This window comes from Enhydra lutris, unplaced genomic scaffold (assembly GCF_002288905.1).
Source record: "Enhydra lutris kenyoni isolate GAN:26980312 unplaced genomic scaffold, ASM228890v2 scaffoldscaffold19, whole genome shotgun sequence".
Classification (NCBI taxonomy): Eukaryota; Metazoa; Chordata; class Mammalia; order Carnivora; family Mustelidae; genus Enhydra; species Enhydra lutris.
In genome coordinates this window covers 32877740-32893456 of record NW_019154103.1, presented here as the reverse complement: position 1 = coordinate 32893456, position 15717 = coordinate 32877740, and the positions used below count along the sequence as shown (strand labels likewise).

The 15717-nt window shown below is 36.2% G+C and overlaps 1 protein-coding gene across 1 annotated transcript in view; it reads left to right on the top strand.

Annotated features, from left to right (window-relative positions):
- Window positions 1-15717, top strand: part of LOC111148446 (transmembrane protein 232) — a 254105-nt gene that overhangs the window by 95692 nt on the left and 142696 nt on the right. The window contains exon 11 of the mRNA XM_022504999.1: window positions 10685-10929. Within this exon, the coding sequence (XP_022360707.1) occupies window positions 10685-10929 (245 nt within the window). The remainder of the gene's footprint in view (window positions 1-10684; window positions 10930-15717) is intronic.

Here is a 15717-nt window from a genome sequence, read left to right as displayed (position 1 = left end):
CCAGAATCAGATGGGGGCTGCTGATTCTGGCGTGCTCCTACCCAAGCAGATTTATTCAAATCAAGCAACTGTTGTAATGTTTTCCAGTAACTCCTCCCAGAATACCTCACTGGCCTCTAATCTAGCTATATCCACCACCCACACAAGTGGTAATGCTCTGCATTGAACAGCTAGTCTCGTCTCTGTTCTTTATCTCTGCTCTTAAGAGACTGCAGCCAAGAAACATCTCCAGTAGTCCTTCCTTATCAGCAGTTTAGCTTTCAGAGCTTTTAGTTACCCGTGGTCACCCACGGTCCAGAAGCAGATGAAGCTCGTGACCAATCATCAGAAGGTCAATAATAGTTCAATGCTACTTCACAGCGCCTGCGCCATTCACCTCCCATCTTACATAGGCATTTTAACATCTCGCATGACCACAAGAGGAAGGGTGAGTACGGGACAATAAGATATTTTGAGAGATAAAGAGAGACCCATTCACTAACCTTTTATTACAGAATATTGTTACAATTGTCCTACTTTATTACAGTTGTTAATCTCTTAATGTGCCTAATTTGTAAATTAAACCCCATCATAGGTCTGTATGTATAGTGAAAAGCGTATATAGGGTTCAGTAGTAGTATGGTTTCAGGCATTCACTGAGGGTCTTGGAACACATCGCCATGGATAGGTGGGGGGGTCACCTGTACCTCCCCATTTTCTAAATCCAATCCAGATGGTGAATAGACATCCATAGTGACAAGGAACAAACAGATTTTCTTTGAATTTTTTAATTCCATACCTTATTTTATTGACACAGAAAATGTTGAGGATCCTAAAATTGAATGGTTTAGAGAGCATGTGAAGGGTTTGACTAGAAAATGAATCCCAATATTAAATCTGCTGGAGTTTCAACTACAAGATGAAGGGAAACAACATCCAAAATTAGTATTGAGGTGATATTCTTACATGGTTTAAGAAGTACAAGACACATAAAACCCTACCTAAAGATGACAATAGATTTTATCTCATCTAGGGACAAAGGATAAAATATGGAAAAGAGATTTGGTTTCCATTTAGTTCATTAATGCTGTAAAATCATTAATACAAAAAGCTTCTAAGATTCTATTTATAGGTACATTAAAAGGTACTTCCAGGTGCTACTGTAATTCCTTAATGTTTCAGCTGTATTAATTTAAGGCCAATGTGCTCTAGATATCACTGTTTCTTGAGAAGTGAACTCTTTCTTTTGAGGCTTTGGATTTTACATCGCGTTTGACTTTTTATATAGTAACTGACATGTACCAGGGTAGTGATGGACTGAGTCTACCCCAAATCCAAGTATAATGAGTAAATTTTGCTTATATATTTACCACCTATTCCTACTCAATAAAAGTGTGATTCATTTAGCTAAAATGATTCCAAAAAGTGCACTGACCTCAACTAATTTCGAAATACTTTTTATTTCTGCACACCTTGAATACTTTTTACAATTGAAAAAATGATCTGTTTTGAAGGTAAAATTGACACATCTTGAAATTAAAAAGACAAATACGTGAATCAAACTGTAAATCAAATATGGGAAGTGAAGAGTGGAAACTTAAATTCAGAATTTTTGTACTCTTTCTGTAAATACTTTTTGAAGAGACTCTGTGAATCAGAATGGTCTCATTTGGAATGCTTTCTGGTGTCAGTCAATATTTTTAGATAGTTAAAACCTGGTCCTAAGCTTAAAGTGTGCTGAATTCAGGAAAGTAAATCTTTCACAGCTGCCTTGAGGTGGAGAAACCTTTTTAAAAATAGATACTCCTTAAAGTCTTTTGTTCACACGGTTGCACATTGATGACTACATATTCTAGTATCTAATATTGCCACAGTAGTCTTGATAACTGAGGTCATTTTTTTTTTAATCTTTAGAAATCTACCCTGGAACAACCATATTGAACAGATCTCAAGCTATTGAGTGTGTGATTGAACTTACATTTTGTTTCATATGTGAATGTTGTATATCTATTTTGGATTATATATTGTGTTTGTGTATTTATGCCTTTATTCATAGTAACTTCTCAGGCTATGGAATTGATTTGTACTGGACACAAACAGTAAATAAGAAGAAATGGCTAAAAAAATATAGGTACTGTAATTACCTTTTAACAGATGAACCTGCAGACTTTGAGACATTAACTTATTTCCTCTAAGTCACCACAGCTACGAAATGTCCTAGACACAGTTTAGTTTTTTATTTCAAATTGAATGCTGTTTCTGTGATTTCAGTCTAGTTAATAATCAAGATATGCAACAACTGGGAATAGAATAGACATAATTGTTTGCTTATACTATATACTATAAACATACATAGTTTTGCATTTTGCTCTTTCCCATCCTCCAGAGCTTTCACAGTAATCCCTATTTACTTACGTGCCTCTGGTTATTTTCTTCATTGCTTTAACCCTTTGTTTTTCAGTTTTTATTATTATGAGATTGTTCTCATTTTTTCCCACTATAATTTTGTCTAAATGCAATAGTCCATCTTTAAATAGTAATTTGATTGAGCCAAGCCTGATCTTGATGGCCTTAAGTGTTTAAGTTGGAAGTTCATATGCAGAGAAATATTTTCTATTCCTTAATTTTCTACCACATGATCAATAGGCATAGAAAATGAATCCTGAGTGACTGGTAATAAACTGCCTGAAGATGGTAATATTGAATAAAAAATGTAAAATTTTAATGCAAGGAGGAAGCCTCCAGTTTATTTACAAAAGAATTCCTAACATGAACATATTGTGAACATTTTTAAAAAATGTAACATGAGATTTTGAAACTTACATCTTCATTTATCATTACCATTTCTAGCCAGAGAAAATATGCCTCTAGCCATTTCAAAAGAAGGGTTAATTAAAAATCAGTCATGGACATTATTGAACATAAATAGGAAATTTCAGAAAATAGCACAGTCCTGACTAAAAATTGCTTAAGTATTGTGGAAATTTTTATTAGGTCTTTTTTTTTTAAAGATTAGAACATATTAAATTTAATTTAAATATAAATCGTAGAACATCCCCAATGTGAGCTAAATACAAAGCCCTTTTCTGTTTTTCCTCAACACAAATTTTGTTCAAAGAAAGTTTAGATTTTTGTTGGTTTCAATGAAAGTTTAGATTATGTATAGAGAGATGAAATTCAACTGATTGCTAAGTTTCTTTTTTAAAAAATTAACATATAATTAACATATAATGTATTATTTGCCCCAGGGGTAATCATCAGGCTTACACATTTCACAGCACTCACCATAGCATCTACCCTCCCCAATGTCCATAACCCAGCCACCCTATCTCTACCCTCCATACCCCAGCAACGCACAGAGTTTTATGTGAGATTGAGAGTCTCTTATGGTTTATTTCCCTCCCAATCCCATCTTGTTTCAGTTTTTCCTTCCATACCCCCCACAGCCCCCTGCCCTGCCTTTCAAATTCCTCTTATCAGAGAAATCATATGATATCTTTCTCTAATTGACTTTTGCTCAGCAAAATACCCTCTATTTCTATCCATGCAGTTGTAAATGACAAGATTCTGTTTTTTGATGACTGCATAGTATTCCATTATATATATATTTACCACCTCTTCTTTATCCATTCATCTGTTGAGGGACATCTAGGTTCTTTCCATAGTTTGGCTATTGTGGACATTGCTGCTATAAACATTCGAGTGCACTAGCCCCTTTGGATCGCTACATTTCTATTTTTGGGGTAAATACCCAGTAGTGGGTTTGCTGGGTCATAGGGTAGCTCTATTTTCAACTTTTTGAGAACGTCCATACTGTTTTCGAGAGTGGATGCACCAGCTTGCATTCCCACCAGGTTCCCCTTTCTCTGCATCCTTGCCAACATCTGTCATTTGCTGACTTGTTAATTTTAGCCATTCTGACTGGTGTGAGGTGGCATCTTACTGTGGTTTTGATTTATATTTCCCTGGTGCCAAGTGATGTCAAGCACTTTTTCATGTGTCTGTTGGCCATCTGGATGTCTTCTTTGCGGAAATGTCTGTTCATGTCCTCTGTCCATTTCTTGGTTGGATTATTTGTTCTTTGGGTATTGAGTTTGATAAGTTCTTTATAGATTTTGGATACTAGCCCTTTATCTGATATGTCATTTGCAAATATCTTCTCCTGTTCTGTCAGTTGTCTTTTGGTTTTGTTGACTGTTTCCTTTGCTGTGTAAAAGCTTTTGATCTTGATAAAGTTCCAATAGTTCATCTCTGCCCTTGCTTCCCTTGCCTTTGGTGATGTTTCTAGCAAGAAGTTGCTGCAACTGAGGTCAAAGAGGTTGCTTCCTGTGTTCTCCTCAAGGATTTGGATGGATTCCTGTCTCACATTGAGATCTTTCATCCATTTTGAGTCTATTTTTGTGTGTGGTGTAAAGAAATGCTCCAGTTTCATTTCTCTGCATGTGGCTGTTGAATTTTCCCAACACATTTGTTGAAGAGACTGTCTTTTTTCCATTGGACATTCTTTCCTGCTTTTTCAAACATTAGTTGACCATAGAGCTGTGGATCTATTTCTGGGCTCTCTATTCTGTTCCATTGATCTATGTGTCTGTTTTTGTATCAGTACCATACTGTCTTGATGATGACAGCTTTGTAATAGAGCTTGAAGTCTGGAATTGTGATGCCACCAACTTTGGTTTTCTTTTTCAACGTTCTTTTGGCTACATGGGGTCTTTTCTGGTTCCACAAAAATTTTAGGATTATTTATCCCATTTTTTGGAAAAAAGGTTGATGGTATTTTGATAGAGATTGCGTTAAGTGTGTAGACTGCTTTAAGCAGCATATTTTCACAATATTTGTTCTTCCAAGCCAGGATCATGGAACGTTTTTCTATTTCTTTGTGTCTTCCTCAATTTCTTTCATGAGTACTTTATAGTTTTCTGAGTAGAGATTCTTTGTCTCTTTGGTTAGGTTTATTCTTAGGTATCTTATGGTTTTGGGTGCAATTGTAAATGGGATTGACTCTTTAATTTCTCTTTCTTTTGTCTTGCTCTTAGTGTATAGAAGTGCAACTGATTTCTGAGCATCGATTTTATATCATGACACTTTACTGAATTCCTGTACAAGTTCTAGCAGTTTTGGAGTGGAGTCTTTTGTGTTTTCCACATATAGTATCACATCATCTGCAAAGAGTGAGAGTTTGACTTCTTCTTTGCCTATTCGGATGCCTTCTATTTCTTTTTGTTGTCTGATTGCCGAGGCTAAGCCGTCTAGTACTATGTTGAATAGCAGTAGTGAGTGGACAGCCCTGCTGTGTTCCTGAGCTTAGGGGAAAGCTCTCAGTTTTTCCCCATTGAGAATGATATTCACTGTGGGTTTTTCATAGATGGCATTGATGATATTGAGGCATGTACCCTCTATCCTTACACTGAAGAGTTTTGATTAAGAAAGGATGCTGTACTTTGTCAAATGATTTTTCAGCACTTGAGAGTATCCTATGGTTCTTGTTCTTTCTTTTCTTAATGTGTTGTATCACATTGATTGATTTGCGGATGTTGAACCAACCTTGCAGCTCAGGAAGAAATCCCACTTGGTCATGGTGAATAATCCTTTTGATGTACTTTTGGATCCTATTGGCTGGTATTTTGGGGAGAATTTTTGCATCTGTTCATCCAGGGATATTGGTCTATAAATCTCTTTTTTGATGGGATCCGTGTTTGTGATTAAGGGATCAAGGTTTTGGGATCCAGGTAATGCTGTCCTCATAAAATAGGTTTGGAAGTTTTCTTTCCATTTCCATTTTTTGGAACAGTTTCAGGAGAATAGGTATTAATTCTTCTTTAAATGTTTGGTAGAATTCCCCATGGGAAGCCGTCTGGCCCTGGGCTCTTGTTTGTTGGGAGATTTTTGATGACTGCTTCAGTCTCCTTACTGGTTATGGGACTGTTCAGGTTTTCTATTTCTTCCTGGTTCAGTTTTGGTAGTTTATACATCTCTAGGGATGCATCCATTTCTTCCAGATTGTCAAATTTGCAGGCATATGGTTGTACATAATATGTTCTTATAATTGTTTGTATTTTTTTGGTGTTGGTTGTGATCCCTCCTTTTTCATTCATGATTTTATTAATTTGGGTCCTTTCTCTTTTCTTTTTGATAAGTCTGGCCAGAGGTTTATCTATCTTATTAATTCTTTCAAAGAACCAGCTCCTAGTTTCGTTGATATGTTCTAATGTTTTTTTGGTTTCTGTTTCATTGATTTCTGCTCTGATCTTTATGATTTCTCTTCTCCTGCTGGGTTTAGGTTTTCTTTGCTGTCCTTTCTCCAGCTCCTTTTGGTGTAGGGTTAAGTTGTGTACTTGAGACCTTTCTTGTTTCTTGAGAAAGGCTTGTATTACTATATACGTTCCTCTGAGGACCACCTTTGCGGTGTCCCATAGATTTTGAACACTTGTGTCTTCATTTTCATGAATTTTTAAATTCTTCTTTAATTTCCTGGTTGACCCATTCATTCTTCAGTTGGATGTTCTTTAGCCTCCATGTATTTGAGATCTTTCCAAGTTTCCTCTTGTGATTGAGTTCTAGTTTCAGAGCACTGAGGTCTGAAAATATGCATGGAATGATCCCAGTCTTTTGGTACTGGTTGAGACCTGATTTGTGCCCCAGAATGTAATCTCTTCTGGAGAATGTTCCATGTGCACTAGAGAAGAATGTGTATTCTGTTGCTTTGGGATGGAATGTTCTGAATATATCTGTTATGTCCATCTGGTCCAGTGTGTCATTTAAAGCCTTTATTTCCTTGCTGGTCTTTTGCTTCAGTGACCTGTCTATTTCAGTGAGGGGGGCTGTTAAAGTCCCCTACTGTTACTGTATTATTGTTGATATGTTTCTTTGATTTTGTTATTAACTGGTTTATATAATTGGCTGCTCTCATGTTAGGGGCATAGATATTTAAAATTGTTAGATCTTCTTGTTGGACAGACCCTTTAATTATGATATAGTGTCCTTCCTCATCTTTTATTATAGTCTTTGGTTTAAAATCTAATTTATCTGATATAAGGATTGCCATCCCAGCTTTCTTTTGATGTCCGTTAGCATGGTAAATTGTTTTCCACCCCATCACTTTAAATCTGGAGGTGTCTTTGTGTCTAAAATGAGTCTCTTGCAGATAGCGTATCAATGGGTCTTTTTTTTTTAATCTGTTTTTATACACAATGTCTTTTGATTCAGGCATTTAGCCTATTTACATTCAGGTAACTATTGAAAGATATGAATTTAGTGCCATTGTATTGCCTGTAAGGTGACTGTTACTGTATATTGTCTCTCTGTTACTTTCTGGTCCACTACTTTAAGACTCTTTCTCTGCTTAGAGGACCCCTTTGAATATTTCCTGTAGGGCTGGTTTGTGGTTTGCAAATTCTTTTAATTTTTGTTTGTCCTGGAAGCTTTTTATCCCTCCTATTTTCAATGACAGTCTAGCTGGATATAGTGTTCTTGGCTGCATATTTTTCTTTTTTCGTGCTCTGAATATATATGCCAGTCCTTTCTGGCCTGCCAGGTCTCTGTGGATAAGTTTGCTGTCAATCTAATATTTCTACCATTGCATGTTACATCTTGTCCCGAGCTGTTTTCAGGATTTTCTCTTTGTCATTAAGACTTGTAAGTTTTATGATCTGATGACGAATGTGTACCTATTTTTATTGATTTTAAGGGGGATCTCTGTGCCTCATGTATTCTGATGCCTGTTTCCTTCCCCAAATTGGGGGATTTCTCACTCTCATTTGCTCCAATATACCTTCTGCCCCTCTCTCTCTCTCTCCTTCTTCTTCTGGAATCCCAATTATTCTAATATTGTTTCATCTTATGGTATCACTTATCTCTCGAATTCTCCCCTCATGGTCCAATAGTTGTTTTTCTCTCTTTTGCTCAGCTTCTTTATTCTCTGTCATTTGGTCTTCTCTATCACATTCTCTCTTCTGCCTCATTTGTCCTAGCAGTAAGAGCCTCCTTTTTTATTGCACCTCCTTAATAGCTTTTTTTATTTCAAGTTGACTAGATTTTAGTTCTTTTATTTCTCCAGAAAGGGATTCTCTAATATCTTTTATGCCTTTTCCGAGCCCAGCTAGCGCTTTGATAATTGTCATTCTGAACTCTAGTTCTGACATATTACTAATGTCCATATTGATTACATCCCTAGCCATCGTACTGCCTCTTGTTCTTTTTTTTTTTTCGTGTGTGTGAGTTTTTCTGCCTTGTCATTTTATCCAATAAGAACAGATGAATGAGAGAACAAAATACTAAAGGGGTGGCAAAGTCCCTAGAAAAATATACACTAACCAAATCAGAAGTGACCCAAAACTGGGGGAAGAAGAAAGAGGGAAAAATATAAAAATGTATATATTAGACTGTTGAATAGAACAGAGACACCTACTTGATTCTGGGTGTATTCTGGTCTCTTAGAAGAAACTACCTCCCATAATTTTAAAGAAAGAAAAACTTATATATGTACAAAAATAAGAATAAACATGATGAAGAGATGGAATATGACCATAAAGATGAAAATTTAAAAAGATTCTAAAAAAGGAATTGATAAGGGGACGCCTGGGTGGCTCAGTTGGTTGGACGACTGCCTTCGGCTCGGGTCGTGATCCTGGGGTCCCGGGATCGAGTCCCACATCGGGCTCCCGGCTCCATGGGGAGTCTGCTTCTCCCTCTGACCTTCTCCTCGCTCATGCTCTCTCTCTCGCTGTCTCTCTCTCAAATAAATAAATAAAATCTTAAAAAAAAAAGGAATTGATAAGGAAAAAGAAAAAGAAAAAAAAAAGGAGAGAATGTAATCAGGCTGGACACTAGAACAAAGCCAGGTGCTAGATGTAGGTTATATTTTGATCTATTAGAAGAAATTGTATCCCAAAATTTTAAAGGGAAAAAAAAACCCTATATGTATACAAGAAATAAGGTTAAATACAATGAAGGGATAAAATATGACTATAACAATGAAAATTTAAAAAGATTTTAAAAAAACTATTGATAAAATAAAATAGTTAAAAAAATTACAAGAGGAAAGAGGAAAAGTTAAATAGGAGAAAAATAAAATTTAAAAAATTTAACTTTGAAAGACTAAAGAACCATGGGAAAATGCCATGAATTCTATGTGTTGCTCTGGAGTTCTGCATTTCTCATTGATCAGTGAACTTGGTCTTGGCTGGATATTCTTGCTGATCTTCTGGGGGAGGGGTTTGTTGCTGTGATTCTCAAATGTCTTTGCCTGAGGCAAAATTATACTACCTTTGCAAGGAGCCAGGCTAAGTAATCTGTACAGTTTGGGTCTCTGGGGCTCTTGTTCCCTGAATGGGAGCTTTTGTTCCCTGAATGCTTTCCGTAGAGCTTTGGGGGATGGGAATGAAAATGGCGTCCTCCCTATCTCTAGCCCGGAGGAGCTGAGAGATCCCATTCCTCAGTGCAACTTCAGAGAAAAGCGTCAATCCCTCCCATCTCCCTGGTCTCTGGCTGCACTCCATGTTCACCTGGCGTGTGACCAAGTGTTTCAATCTCTGGCACACAGCTCCATTTGGAGTCTCCAAACCCATCAGTTTCCTGCTCCTTGCCACTCCTCCCAGAGGAGGAAGGAGGGGGTCTCTCCAGATCTGCCACTTGTGGGGTCCCTGCTTGAAGAGCAGTGGTCCAACTGTACCTCAGATCACGGTTTAAGGTAACTCTGAGCTGAGAGCTCACTCTTCATCTGTCTCTGTAGTGGGCTTCCCCTCTCTGATACCTGGGAGCTCTGCCACACTCAGGCACACCCGGTCTTTCTGTGACCCTGCAGGTCCTGAGAGACACAGTCCCCATGAGGGCTCCACCCCTGCTCAGCCTCTGGAGTGATGTCCCTCAGTGGAGCAGACTTTTAAAGTTCCAATTTTGTGCTCCACTGCTCCGCCGCTTGCTGGGAGCTGTCCCTTCCCCTGCAGTCTATCTTCCCATCGCTTCAGATTCACTTTGCACATCCTACCTTTCAGAAAGTGGTCGATTTTCTGTTCCTAGAATTGTTGCTCTTCTTTTCTTCTATTTCTTGTTGAATTTGTAGGTATTCAGAATGGTTTGATAACTATCCAACTGGACTCCTAGGACCTAATATTTAAGAGTCCTACTCCTCCATCATCTCGCTTCCTCTCTGATTGCTTAATTTCTTATTAAATATTATAAATATGAAATTCAGGTATGAAAACCATACAAATTTAAGACCGAAATTATATCACTAAGGGGTACCTGAGTGGTGCAGTCAGTTAAGTGTCTGACTCTTGGTTTTGTCTTAGGTCGTGATCTCGGGGTCGTGAGTTTAATGTTATGATCTCAGGGTCGTGAGCTCAAGCACTATGGTGGGCTCGGTGCTTAGTGTAGAGTCTGCTTGGGATTCTTCCTTCTCCCCCCCCCCCTTTGCTCTCTCTGTCAAATAAATAAATAAATCTTTAAAAAAGAAAGGAAATCATATCATTAAATTTTTGAAATTTCAAGACTTTTTTCATGCTTAATTGTTTATTTCATTATTAACTTATAATTTTAAAAATCTTTTGGGAATCTGCTTTTTTTCTTATAAAAGTTATTTTTATTTAACAGGAAGAATGCAACATTAGTCAAAATGAACATACGTTTATCTTTTATTTAAAAATGTGTCATTTTTCCTCTCATTTAATTCGGTTTAAATTGATTACTTTTTCTTTTCTTTCAACAGGCTGAGTTAAATGACCCAACTGATCCCTTCACTAATTATAATACAAAAGTCTCATCGAATGTAGGGGATGAAACTTACTCTAAGTACATAGGCTGGAGAATTGCCAATGCTCTTTCCAAACTGTTCTTCCCCTCCACTGAAGCCCATGTTCTTCCTTTGAAAAAACCATTGAAAAAACAGGATCCAGGGAAATATCTGAACAAAAAGGATTCTGTGAAGAAGAGAGTTCTACATGTTACTATAAGGTAAAATGAAGCATTATTCAAAATAGTCCTGTTGTTCTAATATACTACATTTCAAAGTCATGTAAATGATATATAATATGTGCCACATGATTTAACACATTTTCTCTTTTTCAATTCAAATCTCGGCCCCAACAGCTCCTAGGTATTCTATCATAAGCAAGTACTCTCTTCTTAGCAACTTATTTCCTCATGTTTAAAATAGATAATATTATATAAAATTAATCAGTGTTTTAATATGATGAAAGCCTCCCTCCCATAACTGACCTTCATTTGCCTAGTCTACCACTGCCTCTCCCTATCATTAATTGCTTGTGTATCCTTTCAGGGTCTATAAAATGTAAACAAAAGAAATTATATTTTAAATTGTCTCTCCATTTTTACATAAAAGTTAGCATTCTAAATATATCATTTAGCATCTCACATTTTTTATATAACTTCATTTCTTAGAGATTTTTTTCATGCCAGTACATAGAGAATTTTCTCATTGTTATTATATTTTTAATCTATTATGATGTTTTCCTTACTATGAATGTCCCACAGTTTATTTAATCAGTTTTCCTATTGGTTGGCATCTGGGTTGTTTTAGATTGTCTGCTACTATATATTGCCACAGAATTTAACCTTCCACTTCCACTTTAGGACTTTTTATACATGAGAAAGTATACCTGCAGGATAAATTCTCAGGAGTGTGATTTCTGAGTCAGAGGGTATATGCCTTTGTAATTTTGGTAGATATTTTCAAACTGCCTTTCAGAGGAATTGTGTAAATTTATATCCCCTGCCCCCAGCAATATCTGAAGTACTTGTTTGTTTTTAGTTTTTCCAGTAGAGGATGTTGACAAACTTTTGGGTTTTTGTAATCTGAAAAGTGAAATATGGTTTCTCAATATTGTTTTCTTTAGGTGAGTGGTTTGAATAATTTTCATATGTTAAGAGCCTTTTGTTTTTCATTTATATGGGAATTAACTATTTCTTTTGCCCATTTTTCCATTGAGTTTGTTTCTTTTTCACTTAGTTTTGCTAGAATATTTATTTATTAATTGATGTGTCTCTTTGTCTATGGTAAGAGCTAAAAATGTTGATTTTCCCCTTCACTTCTTATCTTTAAATTTTGCTTATAGTATTTTTTGCCTTAGTCATGTTTCTAGGTAATATAATTTATCAATTTTTCACTATAAATCTATTTAGAAAAGCTCTTTTCATTTTGTGATTAAAATGTTGTCATATTGTTTTCTGGTACTTTTAAGGATCTATTTTGAATATTTTAGCCATTGGTCCATTTGAAGTTTTGTGTGTGTGTGTGTGTGTGTGTGTGTGTGGTGTGAGCTGTCAATCTAGATGGCTACTCAGTCATCCTAACAATATTTATTGAGTCACCTAGCTCCTTTCAACATTTATTCTGATTTAAAATGTTAACTTATTAAATACTAAGTTCTTATTTATTTTCTTTTTCTATGTTCTAAAAGAATTTCAGTAATTTTGGAATTATCTACTCTTTCAAGGTTTGATAGAATTACCTCTTAAACCATCAGTACCTTATGCCTCTTCTAAGGGTAGCTTTTTGTCAAATTTTTCTATTTTTGTATGGCTATTGGCAAGGCTAATTCAGCCAGAATGCACAGGTACAGCTAAATTCAATTCTTTCTGTTTGAGGTCCATTCTATAAAAGTATCTGGAGTATCGACCCTGAATATAAGTCTCTTTTGTTCTTTCTCTTTTTTTCAGTCAATTTTAGCAGATTATGCTTCCTTTGAATACTTATTTTATCCCCCTTTTCAGAATTATTTGGCCATATTTGACTAAAGTAGTGTATTAAGATTCCACTGTTTCTGTGGTTATTTTCTTCCTCAACCAAATCTCATTTTGTGTATTTGCATTTTGTCCTTTTTATTCTTCTTAATTAATTTAATGTTTTATTTATTTTATATTATTTTTCTACTGGACTAGCTTTCTACTTAATCTAAAAGCTCAGAGTTGTATAAATCATTATTTGTGTTCCAAAATTATGAAAATGTTGTTGTCCAAAGGTTGACTTTATAGGAGGTATTATAATAATTTGGTGGAATAAGACCAGCAAGCAGGCTTGGCTTTTGTGTACACCAAAAGTCCACAGAAAAATAGAGGTTTGAGCAGCATTCTGACATAGTTTCGAGCATTTTTTCAGGAATTCTAAAATCAGTGAGGAAGATTTATACATTTGAATTGAAGGATCACACAGCCTGGACTTTAGTACTCTTGTTGGAAGAAAAAAATATTATAAAAATATTCTTCGGTATATATTATAAATATTTATAAGGTTGCAGTATATCAAAGTATAATGAAAATGCCAGCTTTAAATATCAAGGGCTTTAAGATTTACTTTAGAATCCCCCAAAATATTCTGTATATTCTCAAGGATCAAAGACATGGAAGATAATCAATCTGGGACCACAGAGAGAACATGGACAAATGTACTTTGGCTTCTTGTTATGGTCAGTTGAAGGAAAAGATAGAAAACTAGAAAAACAGAAGAAACTGGATATGACAAGAGGACATAAAAGGTCAATAGACAGTAAAATGGCAGATGGACATGAATGGTACCTGCTGGGACACAGAAAGGAAAAGCAGAAAGAGAGAGAAGAGGAGACATATTGGTAATGCTTAGAATAGCAGAACAGGGAGGCATCTGTATGGTTCAGTTGGTCCACTCTTGGTTCTGGCACAGGTCATGATCTCCCCACTGTAAGAACAAGCCCCGCTTTGAGCTCTGTGTTCACTGTGGCGTATGCTTCAGATTCTCTCTTCCTCTCCCTCCTGCTTTGCTCTCTCTCTCTCTCTCTCTCAAATAAATGAATAAAAATATTCTTAAAAATAGCAGAACAGAAATAAATGTTATTTGCAGAAGGAAAGATGAAAGAGACAAACTGAGAAGAGATATATTAATGAAAGGTACAAATGAAGGGATGTGGACAAGGATTTGGGATAGGGGAAGAGAACATGCAAAGTCAGAGGGAAATGAGACCAAAGAGTAGTGGGGTGGGGTTATGACTCAGAGAATTCTATAGATTTTGAAGGATTAGTCAATTAAATTTCTCACCAGAATCTACAGTTCATTACGCAAATGACAATCATTCATCATTAATCTTTGAAAAAATGTTATGTCCTTATCCGTTTTTCACTGCTCATTACAGGCTCTAGCAATTTAACTTAAAGTGTCTCTGGCCTGATGGAGAGAACCCCAGCAGCCTCATCATCCCTCTGTTGGGAGCATGTCATGTGGCACAGCTCAGGAGGCAGCTTTCACATTGCACCATTCATGCTTTAGCGTTTGTGAAGGGTGCCCCCTGGAGTTATGCATTTTGCCAGCTTCCTTTAGGGATAGACTCCTCTCTGGGAATAGCAGAGGTGAGTGGATTAGCGCTACAGCTCAGTGGCCTGAAGACACAGGTGAGATAAGGCCTGGCTGAACAGTCTATCCTGTCCAGTAGGAGTATGGGGATGAAATCTCTGCTTTTTAAAAAGTTGTTGAAAAGCAAACTTCAGTCTAAGCTCTGCTTTGATGAAATCTCTCTGGCTCCCTAAACACAAAGCGTGGGAAATGTTATTTCTTCCATTTGCTTGATTCTGCATTTATTCAGCAGTCTCACGGCTAGCTCCTTTTGTTGTTTCTCCACTTCCTCCCACTTCCAGGTCCACAAACTGAAATTCGTGCAGTTAATGACCATCTGAACATGTTGAAGATTTGTAGCTAAAGCACAAAGACATAATTCAAAGCCCGCTGGGTGCTCTGCTCTTTTTCACCTCTTAAAGTTCTTGGGGTGCAGGCAGGGTCCTATCACCAGTTCTTCATCAAATATTCCTTAGAAATGTCCATTTTGTGCTTTCTACCAATAGTAAGGTGAAAGACATTAAGAAGGCCAACATTTAAAGACACCTACAGAAGATGGGTAGAACAGGAAATTTAAGAGAGTATGTTTCTTCATTACCTTGGAGCACTAAATCATACTTCACTGAAAATTTGAAATTTTACTATTAAGGAGAAAATAGGAGCTTCCTTACTGATGATGCATCTCTTACATCTCACGACCTATAATTCTTTCCAAAAATATTTTTATTGTGTTTTTAGCCTATAAAATTCTTTGAAAGCAGGAATTCTGTCTCTTGTAGGTTTATAAACATATATTTTACCCTGAATGACTTGCAGATTTGACTTCTTTCTTTTATGAAAATTTTCAAAAGAAAATATCATTTTGCTTCTGTATAATGTTTTTATTTTTAGTTCTGCTTTAAGTTAGTGGGACATTCTTTTAGGTGTATGCACTTTTTGCCCCTTAGCATTTTTTTAAATAAAAAAAATCATTATGCTTTCTTTATTATATCATAAAACTGCAGCCCAAAAGCTAGGCATATACTACTTCTACTTCAAAGCATAGTAGTTTCCTTTTTTCTCTTTGTAAAAATATCATAAATTTACCTTAAGGCTGAGAATTGAGAACTCTGAAGACCAATTTTTTTCCCACATCTGTTTTGCTTCTGAAGTTTCTAAGTGTACTTTCTAAGCTTTCTTCCTTGAATCCCTATAAACTTACAAACAACTAATTTTTTGCGCATATGTAAAGACTTGGAAAATTCTAACTTAAAACTTTATCTGTGACAGTGCTTAGTGTGCTCACAAGTTTTATGTTAGAGGACTTCACGAGACCAGCATATGGAAGAGATCTGAGGTAAAACTGACAACAGTGTGCTAAGAATAACTGTTGTCATTTAGGCAGGAAATTTTACATGGTTGACTACGTAAACAGTCATACC